We start from the raw sequence: 10,401 nt of genomic DNA on the forward strand, positions 1-10,401 counted from the left end.
GGAAGGGAGGGATATGAAAGGATAGGAAAGGAAAAGAAAAGAAAGGAAAGCAGATGGTGAATTTCTACTTATAAATATTCAAAATACATTAATACTTAGAATTTAGATTTAGCGCATAACATCGAGTCTCAAACCCCTCATCAATAACACACACATTCTCTCCCGCCCTGAACAGTACTTTCAACGAGACCTCCCGGCTAAGTTTGAGGCCGACCCCGAGGTTTACTTCTCCCTTGCCTACTCGCTGCGCTACAACCCCAAGAAGATGAAGAAGATGGAGAAGGAGTACACGGCCATGAAAACCAAAGAGCAGGAGGAGTTGGTGGAGCTTAAGGTAAATACTACATGGGGTCCCGTTAGTGAATATTGTCAGAGCACATGTTTTTTTAATCAGCATATGCTTTCCCTTTTTTATCAGCATATGCTTTCCCTTTTTCATCAGCATATGCTTTCCCTTTTTCATCAGCATATGCTTTCCCTTTTTAATCAGCATATGCTTTCCCTTTTTAATCAGCATATGCTTTCCCTTTTTAATCAGCATATGCTTTCCCTTTTTCATCAGCATATGCTTTCCCTTTTTCATCAGCATATGCTTTCCCTTTTTCATCAGCATATGCTTTCCCTTTTTCATCAGCATATGCTTTCCCTTTTTCATCAGCATATGCTTTCCCTTTTTCATCAGCATATGCTTTCCCTTTTTCATCAGCATATGCTTTCCCTTTTTCATCAGCATATGCTTTCCCGTTTAAATATCTATTGCATCCGTTCGCTATGTATTTCCGTACCTTACATTACCAATAGAAGTTTAGCTACAAATAGAAGGGCAACAAACAGAGGGGGGATTTTTGTTTCCATAATGTTCCCATTTCTGTATTCATAATCAACACACATTCCCATTTCTGTATCCATAATTAATACATACATTCCCATTTCTGTATTCATAATCAACACACATTCCCATTTCTGTATCTATAATTAATACATACATTCCTATTTCTGTATTCATAATCAACACATACATTCTCATTTCTGTATCCATAATTAACACCTACATTACCATTTCTGTTTCCATAATTAAGACACACATTCCCATTTCTGTATCCATAATTAATACATACATTCCCATTTCTGTATCCATAATTAACACACACATTCCCATTTCTGTATCCATAATTAACACACACATTCCCATTTCTGTATCCATAATTAAGACACATTCCCATTTCTGTATCCATAATTAATACATACATTCCCATTTCTGTATTCATAGTCAACACATACATTCCCATTTCTGTATTCATAATCAACACATACATTCTCATTTCTGATCCCATGATTTAACACATACATTCCCATTTAAACATCTATCACGTCCATTCACCATGCATCTCTGTACCTTACATTGCAGCGTCCCGTATCTGAGCAGCACTTTCGTAACCCAATTCCTGTCTCCACGATGATTCACACAACACTTACGTAGGTTTATAGGCACCACTGACCCCGCCCTCCCCTCCCCCTCCACACCCACAGAGGCTCCGGACAGAAAACCGACTCCTGCGCCAGAGGATAGATTGCCTGGAGGCGGAGTCGTCTGCCCTGGCCGACCGCCTCATCAGGGGTCAGGTGTCTCGCGCCGAGGAGGCGGAACACAACTTTGCAATCAAGGTGAGAACACAGTTGTTTTTTATTTATTCATTTATTTTTTTTACAGTAAAGGAAACTGTTAGAGTAGTTTTGAATACCTTGAGTTCTCTCCCCTCTAATTTCTCTCCCGTAAAATACACCATAAATGTGAAGTGTTTGGGATGATTCTTGGCAGTAATTAGAGTCGAGAGGAGTTGCCGAAAGATAGGTCAATTTCGGGAGGAGATCGAGGTGCCAGAATCAAGGTCGTCCTCTGCACCACAAACTAAAAAAACATTCCTACTGTGATATTTTTTGACCTGGTTTTGGCATAGACCATTTATTACTTACCCTCATTACTATTATTCCTCTCGTCCCTTGTAGCGTGAACTGTACTTACCCTTGTCATTGTTATTTCTCGTCCCTTGTAGCGTGAACTGGCAGCTCTACGGCAGCACGACGGGGAGACAATGGAGCAGCTGGTGACCGCTCGGGAGAAGATCCGCAAGCTGACTGGAATGATAGAGGAGGTAGGTCAAGGCTTGGGTGGAGGCAGAGTAATGTTGTTTGGGCTTAAGAGTGATGTTGTTTTTACAGTATAGAGGAGGTGAGGTCGAGGCTGAGAGCTAAATATAAATCGTTTTCCTTCCAGAACTGCTCCTCGCGTGAGTCATCCCTGGCAGAGCTGATGGTGAAGGAGGAGGAGCTGGTGCAGAAGGAGGAGTTAGTCAAGTGTCTTCAGGAGGAACTTGTCCAGGTCAGACATCATTAAGTGGTTACGGTGGTGGGGGGTGGAAGAGGAGATCATTAAGTGGTGACAGAGTGGGAGGTGGAAGAGGAGATTAATTAAGTGGTAACAGAGTGGGAGGTGGAAGAGGAGATTAATTAAGTGGTAACAGAGTGGGAGGTGGAAGAGGAGATTATTAAGTGGTAATGGTGGTGGGGAGGTGGAGATCATTAAGTGGTACAAGTGATGGGGAAGTGGAAGAGAACACCTGTTCACATTTTAAGCAGATTTAATAAGCATGATCTGTCTATATTCATTCATGCAAATTGAATGTTCCCCAATGAAACTTGCTACAAGGGGATGATGATAGAATTAGTGTTTCAACTTTCCCTGTTTCTGCATGTCCTCTTAACATTTTCAGTCCCTTGCCAACTCTCACTCTTCAGTAACCATCCACTCTATTGACCTCTATTGACTCTATTGACCCCTTGACATCCCTCCCTTAATTGAACTTCATGCACTTTCTCTACAAAATCATGGTTATTCACTCCTTGTGTCTTTTGAGTTTGAGTTTGCATGTAATGTGAACAGACTATAGTGTATTCATGGGTATATGAATGAGTGTGTATAATTTAATGCATGACATACACCTCGGGTCTTGCTGGTTCACTCGCTGGGTCCATGAGTAGATCCTAACCCTCTATGGCGCTTCTTCTAACCTTTGTGGAACTCGCTTGAGTTTCACGCAGCCGCCAGTGTTCCCTTCCTGTAAGCGTCTCTGTCTCTGGGAGTTAGCTGACCCTCAACACAGCACTCCCCTCTCAGGTGAGGCTCAAGACTGCCGAGGCGGAGGCCACCATCCGCGACCTCCGGGCCAGGATTCAGGAGCTGGAGGAGGAGCAGAAGAAGATGAGGGAGGCCACACCAGACCACTCAGTGGCCCACCTCCAGGAGGAACTCATTGCCGTGCGGCTGAGGGAGGCCGAGGCCAACCTGGCCCTCAAGGACCTGAGGCACCGCGTCCAGGAGCTGACGCAGCTGTGGACCAAACATGTGCAGGTCAGTGGAGGACAAATGCAATCTAGGAACAGTAGAATCTGTTATGCATAAATGCATTACTCTGTGACAAGGAAAATCTCACCTCCTGAAGAAATATGATCATGTAGAAATTGATTATGTTGTATGACATGTATCTGTAGCATAGCCACCACACCTGCTAACACTGTTCACCTTACAGGACCAGCACGGCGAGAAGAGTGAGGCCGCCAAGCCAGACGTGACCAGCACCCCGAGCAAGAAGCTGGGACTCTTCTGGGACCGGTCCAGCGAGGCGGCTAAGCTGGAGGAGGAGCTGATGACCACCAAGCTGCACGAGACGGCGGCCGTGGCGGAGCTCAAGGAGGCCAGACTCAAGGTGGGTGAGATCATGCTGTATAATCATTATAGAAGAATACGCTCATTCTTTGGTATTGTTATTGAGTAAAAGAAAGCAAACGGGTGATTTATTCTGTAGACCTTAAATTTGAGGCACACGTCTGAACCAACCCCCCCGCAGGTGATGGAGCTGGAGACGGCCGTGCAGGTGTCCACCAACCAGATGAAGCGGCAGGAGGAGGAGAACAAGCGGCTGCAGGAGGCTCTGGACGCCGCCGAGTCCAACATCCGCACCATGCAATCCCAGCTGGGCGACCACAAGCGGAAGTACACCGACCTTGAGAGCCAGGCAAGTGTGCGGAGGCTGCCACTTATGCCTTGGGGGTGGAGGAGGTCGTTGTGAAGCCGAGGGTGGGTGGAGGTCATTGTGAAGCCCAGAGTCAAGGGTGGGTTGGAGGAGGTAATTTTGAAGCACAGAGTCGAGGGTGGACAAGTTGCTCATGCTAATTCCTTGTTTACTCCAGATGAAGGAAGAGAAGATGTTGGCACGCATCCGGGAGGCAGAGAAGTCCCAGAGCCTGGCCGAACTGACCCAGAAAATCTCATCATTGGAATTTAAGGTAAAGTGAAGAAAACTAATCTATCTGTGGTCTTGCGTGATTGGGGTGTCTCCTTAAATACGTATACAAGCATTATTTGTCCTCATAAACTACACACACTATATAAATCAGTCGTAGAGTGTAAAACAAGAATTATATAATGCTCAAAGTACTTGCCATGATATCTATAGGGACTGTAAATATATAGCTTGTATGAAACTTATAATCAGACATTTTGCATTGAACCTAGAGAGAAGATTAAGATTTTCCATTACACCTACTGAGGAATTTTAGCTTGTATGAAACCTATAGTCAAAACACTTGTCTTAAACCTACAGTGGAATATCCATGTTTCAGTGAGTGTCATTCCCTTACCACGTCATTCCTCCCGCAGAACCAGGAGCTCGTGACGGAGGGCGAGGTGTCACGTGTGGGCGGCAGCGAGAGTGACCAGGTGCCCCGACTCCAGGACAAGGTGGCGGAGCTGCAGGCTGAGGTGAGCATGGGCGGCCTACCTTATGGCTGAACTAGTGCTGGCAGGGCTCGGGAAGGGGTGCTGAGTGCTTATGGGGGGCGGGTGAGCAAACCTTAGGGAGTAGACGGCAAGGTTGATTTTCTGTTTGATTTTTGTGGCTAATCTCGGCTTGATGCTTCCTACTAATGGGTTTTGTCCTCGTGGTACAGGTAGTGAAGGTGTTGGTCACTCATCCACACACTGCACCTCAGGCGACACACACACCGCCGCTGCTTTATCTCACACCCGTCTGGTCACTTGTTCCTAATCACTAACACGCACTCCTCACTTTGAGAATCTGGGTGCAATGTCAACAAGGAATGGGGGAATTGTCATGCACTATTAAGATTTAAAAACTGATGTGCATTATGAAAACTTTGATGTGTTTGCTGTTTTACTAACTCTCACCACTCACTGTACTAGTCTTAGCGGCAGCAGACACAGCATCATGCCACCACCTCACCGCTTCACGCCATTGCACTCGCCGCCGGCCGTCCTGCATACCTGAAACATGTTCACGGGCTTTTTTAATGTTTGAGAAAATTGTTGTGACCTTTTAATGTTGTAATGTCAATGGAAAGCATAAATTCAGAACTTAAAGAAAAGTTTTCTTGAGTTTCCTTTAAAACTTGTTTTGTACTGCCTACAGATTATCATTTCTGACAACCTTCATCATCCAACTGTCTACACTTGCAGCACAATGGTACAGTCATTAAGTATTGACAGTATTTTTCTTCCTGGTCTTTGCTCCTGCTGAAATGAGAGACCTTGCAGAGAGGGCATGACCTCTCAAAGATGAGACCAAAACACCACTGCAGTGCAGTCTTGCATCACCAGCATAAACCTTTTTCACATTTAACACAAGAATGATTGTCATCACCTTGACAGTGTCAATACAGTCATGTCACTTAACCTGTTTCCTGCCTCATCACCTCACTCACACACATCATCTCCACACCACCACTAGTGCAATAAGCTTCTTGTCCTGTGTGGTTCCACTTTTTAACCCAAGTTTTCTAACACACTTGCACCTGCAGCCTTCCACCGATAAGTAAGGACAGTGTAAGTGCTTCAACAACACAGTTTTGCATGACCCAACCCGTGTTTGGTGTGTAGAAGCAGTCACAGATTGGTGTTGCATGGCGGTTCTTCTTAAATCTCTCTCCTAAGCACATCACAGATGTGTCAGTACATGTGACTGTCTTGACATCTTCTTGCTTGTCTGTCCTTTGCCATTTCACTGATCTTGAGCCTCTTTATAAACTGTTTGTTTATGTTGGGTGTTTCCTTAAGGGCACAACAAGGAAAAGTCTCAGTGCCTGGAAAACAACTATTTTGGCTTCCTCAAAAGGTGTAGTTACAAGGCTAAGAATAATGCATCACACGACATGGATGACCCCTGAGCATGCTGATTCAAAGTGATTTCTACCTAAAACTAATTCACCCAAATGTTGAACAATTTTAAATAAAGATTATCTAAATTAAATTTTCTTCATATTTTTTGCTTTGCATGAGCAGATCTGGCTACCTGGCATTCAAAACTTTATACAACCTAAAAATATGCCTGATATTTTTTATCTACCATTCCCTGGGCCAACCCCACCCTGACTCCTTGACATGGCCATCCCCATCCTGATGCCTTCACCTTTCTGTAAAATGCTCCAGACTGTTAATAATATGAAGCTGTGCATGCATCTTGAATGAAAATTTAATCTTAAGAGAATGAACTGATTGACTAAACACTAAAAACCAATATGGATTACCAGAACAAAGCATCCTCATGTATCCTGACATCAGCTGAAAGGGTAATCAAACATTCTCTTGCCTTAACAGCCCTTGTGAAAACCAGGTAGTGAGTGCCTGATGTTGTCCAAAACAGAATTAATGATGAAATGAACTTTTATCACCCAAACATTGTCCTGCACCTCACACCTGGACACAGAAGAGTAGTGTCCTGCCTACTCCTTACACCCCCAATACTCACTGTCCCCCCCGCCTCTCTCCGCCCAGATCGCCCGCCTCTCCGCCATCAACCGCCGACTCACCCGCACCGTCAGCCTCCAGCGCCTCGACGCCGTGAGTGGGCCGGAGTCCGACGTGGAAGACGCCGACGACTACCGACTCAACCTTGACGACGCGGAGCTGAAGGACTGCGGCACGGTGTCCTTGGCGGTGGCGGGGAGGGACCGGAAGATCTCGACGGTCTCCACGTGCAGCGAACGTTCGGTGACACCACGGGAACGGAGAACATCGACCAGTAGCGAGCGGTCCATCACACCACCGAACCGAGAGAACATCACCCGGAAGACATCCCACACGCTCGCCGAGGCCTTCCTGGAGCAGCTGCCGGAGGTGAGGCACACACAGGACGACATGGATGACCTGGACGCCGAGGAGGAGGAGGCGGCGGCACCCCCCATGCAGAACGGCTCGGCGCCTCATCTGGAAATGGAGGCTTGTTAGTGAACGGTCCTCGAGGCTTCTCCAATCCTCCTACTCGTGATGGTGAGATGGACAGCTTTAATCCGCGGCGCAGTGTGAGGACTTGTGGTGCTGTGTATGTGCGTGTGTGTGCGCTGTTTGTGTGTGCTGAGAGGATGAGGAACAGGGAGACAGGGAGATGGCGAGGGAGTTTGGCGTGACCCACACCCCTCGTAACCCCCTCCGGCACAGCAGCCAATGAGAACACTGTATCGCCACCGTTCACGCCACTCCCCTGTGCACTGGTCACCCGCCACGGCACCACTGGACCACTAGTTAGTTCGTAGCAATGACTGACGTCTTTATACTTTTTCACATGGTCCGAGTGGCCATCCCGACAGTCCGAGTTGGCTCACCGGGCGTCTGTTTACCACTCCGTGTCTCCTCGCGCTCGCAGGGAGGGACGGACGTGTGTGTTTTGGCTCATGTTTGTCGTCTCATTCATGTGGAGTCAGTTTTTAGGCGACGGTTGCCAAGTTATGTCCTATTAAGAGTTGCCAGAGCATTATAGAAGGGAAGGTCCTGGCCGGCTGTGGGTGGGTATGTGAGCTCTCTGGAGGCAACGTGATAAGAGTTGAAAGAGAGCTTGAGGTTATGAAGTGCAATGAGCTGTTAGTGGGTAATGTGATGAGTTGAAAGAGAGCTTGAGAGGTTATGAAGTGCAGTGAGCTGTTAGTGATTGGAGAGGGAAGAGCTGATGAAGTAGATGAAGGGAAGAGCTGACGAAGCTGATGAAGTAGATGAAGGTTGTTGTAAGAATCCAAGATGAGACGAGTGAGATATTTTAATGCGGTTTAGTAAGAGCAGCTGGCCAGGAGGTGAGACGAGGAGGAATTAGTCGATGAAACCTATGGGTGAAGGAGACTGTAGCAATAGAAAAGCTTCACAAATATTTATAGGCACAATCAATGTCAAGCTGTGATGTTCTCCCCGAGCTCTCGCTTCCCCCGAGGAGGAGCGGGACACCACGATAACCAAAACAGAAGGTATTTATTTATTTAGGTTTGCATATGATGATGATGATGATGTGTACTTATGTTATGTAGACTTGTGTATATAATTATTATATATATATAAATACACACATATATATATAAAAAAATGGAAAAGTTATTAGTTCATTGAGACATGCAGGCGAAAATTCTATAGCGCTCGTCTTCCTGAGTTTGGCGACGAGCGAGGTGTATTTTTTGTTGCGCTTCAAGCACCTTCGTCACACAGAGAGAGAGAGGGAGTCCCATGTCTGTGTTTCTTATACTTGGGGTGTCGTATATGTGACTTCCCTGCACTGTGACCCAAAACACATGCCCCAGATACAACCCCCAGATATCACACTGAAATCACAACTCTTAGGACCATTTATGCAACCACGCGGACCAGTGACGTAACGCGCTTTGTGTACGTAAATGAGTGCAGGCGAAGGGCTTGTATACGAACCGACTGAAGGGAACACAGCCAGGACTCCCATCACCTTAAGAAATTGGTCTTCCTTGATACACTACACGATGGGGTGACAATCAGGGACGTGAAGGGACCATCCAAGGACCAAGCTATCACCTACCGAGCGTGACTATACACGGCCATCAGTCAGTCAGTCCGCCAGTCAGTCCTTGAGTTGTGCGATAAGCCACAATCAACGCAGGTGCTAAGGGAAATAAACACCCAACTCTTGCAATTGTCACTCTGTCTTGCTTCGTAGCGGATTAAAATTTCTTTGTGTTCCAGATGTTCCTTTCCTCCCCCCTCGACATCGGCGGCACAGAGACACACGCTCCCTTGTTTGGGCGCTCCGAGAGTCGCTCCATGTGTGTGGCTTGTCGACTTTCGCTCCTGTTCATTCACTCCTTAACTGCTGTAATTTGCAAAGCTTTCTAGGTCAACCTGAATCACTGGTGCACGCGAGTCTCCTAGTGATAGCATTGATTCAATACTCAATATTTCTATACTTTAAAATTTAATATATATTTAGACACAGAGGCAGATTCACTTGTGTGTGTATGTGACGTGAAGCGATGGAGGTACAGACAGTTAGACGGACCTTTAACTTTGTGTGTCAGGAGTCCACGAGGGTCACGCGTTGTGTTGTTTTCCGTACCGAAGCAAAAGATTTATAAAGACTGTGAAGGTAAAGAATTATGTCATGTAGCGAAGGGTAGAGAGAGGGAAGCGGAATGCCCCAAACATTCCACTGTAATGCAACTCAGACCATTTGTCATGAACTTCAATGATAATTAAATATGAGACTATTTACTGGTGGGTTTTCTTCCTTACTCCTTCGTCCTTGCAAGTGTGGGTCATCTGATGGCGTGCAAGAATGAGTGCAGTGTGTGTGTGTGTGTGTGTGTGTATTTACCTAGTTGTGAAATACAGGAAAAGAGGCGTACTAGGCTTGTGCTGTCCCATCTCCATAACGCCTATTATCCAGTTTGGCTTTAAATTCATGAATCGTTTTTGCACACACAGTCTCCTCGTCAAGTCCATTCCATGTTGTTATGCTTCTGTATTTCTTGACATCTCCCCTACAGTCGCTCTTCTTCAATTTCTTACTCTTCCCTCTTGTCACACTCCTGTCATGTACCACTAGGTCTTCCCTGTCCAATTTCTCCAATCCCTCTTGTATCCTGTATAATGCTATTAGGTCCCCTCTCTTCTTCTTTCCAGTGTTGTTAGTCCCAATTTCTCCAGTCCAGTGTGTGTGTGTGTGTGTAGACTGGTTAGGCAGTGACAACAGAATGCTAAAACGTAACAAATAAATATAAGGGTTTGACATAACACATAATTCTTCCCCCCGAGCCCCTGTTCCCTGCCACCACCATGCAAATTACATCCCCAACCCCCTCCCTTTCCCCTCCCTCCCTTTCCAACTTGTATATTCCCTTTACCTTACATAATAAAACCCACCCCTTCCAGCTTCCTACTCCCCTTCCATATCATGACCCCACCTCCTTCCCCTTCCCTTAACAACCCCCCCCTTTCCCCGCCTTCTGCTTTCTCCCTCACCAACGTGCATATCTTAATTTGTGACCTTTTCTCCTTTCTCTTAGTTTGACCTTTTTCCCTTTCCCTTATATCTATGACCTTTT

General features: G+C 46.1%; 1 protein-coding gene across 15 annotated transcripts in view; it reads left to right on the forward strand.

The window, feature by feature from the left end:
• LOC126996209 (ecotropic viral integration site 5 ortholog-like) overlaps nt 1-9,568 on the forward strand; it is a 123,424-nt gene extending 113,856 nt beyond the window's left edge. For 12 of the 15 annotated variants that reach the window (XM_050856520.1, XM_050856522.1, XM_050856523.1 and 9 more), the window contains 10 exons: nt 176-334; nt 1,531-1,665; nt 2,055-2,153; nt 2,276-2,380; nt 3,146-3,409; nt 3,588-3,764; nt 3,906-4,073; nt 4,249-4,344; nt 4,718-4,819; nt 6,848-9,568. In XM_050856520.1, the coding sequence (XP_050712477.1) occupies nt 176-334; nt 1,531-1,665; nt 2,055-2,153; nt 2,276-2,380; nt 3,146-3,409; nt 3,588-3,764; nt 3,906-4,073; nt 4,249-4,344; nt 4,718-4,819; nt 6,848-7,300 (1,758 nt within the window). In that variant the 3' untranslated portion in view covers nt 7,301-9,568. Of the gene's footprint in view, nt 1-175; nt 335-1,530; nt 1,666-2,054; nt 2,154-2,275; nt 2,381-3,145; nt 3,410-3,587; nt 3,765-3,905; nt 4,074-4,248; nt 4,345-4,717; nt 4,820-5,007; nt 5,446-5,874; nt 5,900-6,847 lie in introns of those variants that run through there. The other 3 variants (XM_050856529.1, XM_050856521.1, XM_050856526.1) reach the window with 3 other exon arrangements.
• The last annotated feature ends 833 nt before the right edge of the window (nt 9,569-10,401 follow it).

Source organism: Eriocheir sinensis, chromosome 9, assembly GCF_024679095.1.
Source record: "Eriocheir sinensis breed Jianghai 21 chromosome 9, ASM2467909v1, whole genome shotgun sequence".
In the NCBI taxonomy this organism is placed as follows: Eukaryota; Metazoa; Arthropoda; class Malacostraca; order Decapoda; family Varunidae; genus Eriocheir; species Eriocheir sinensis.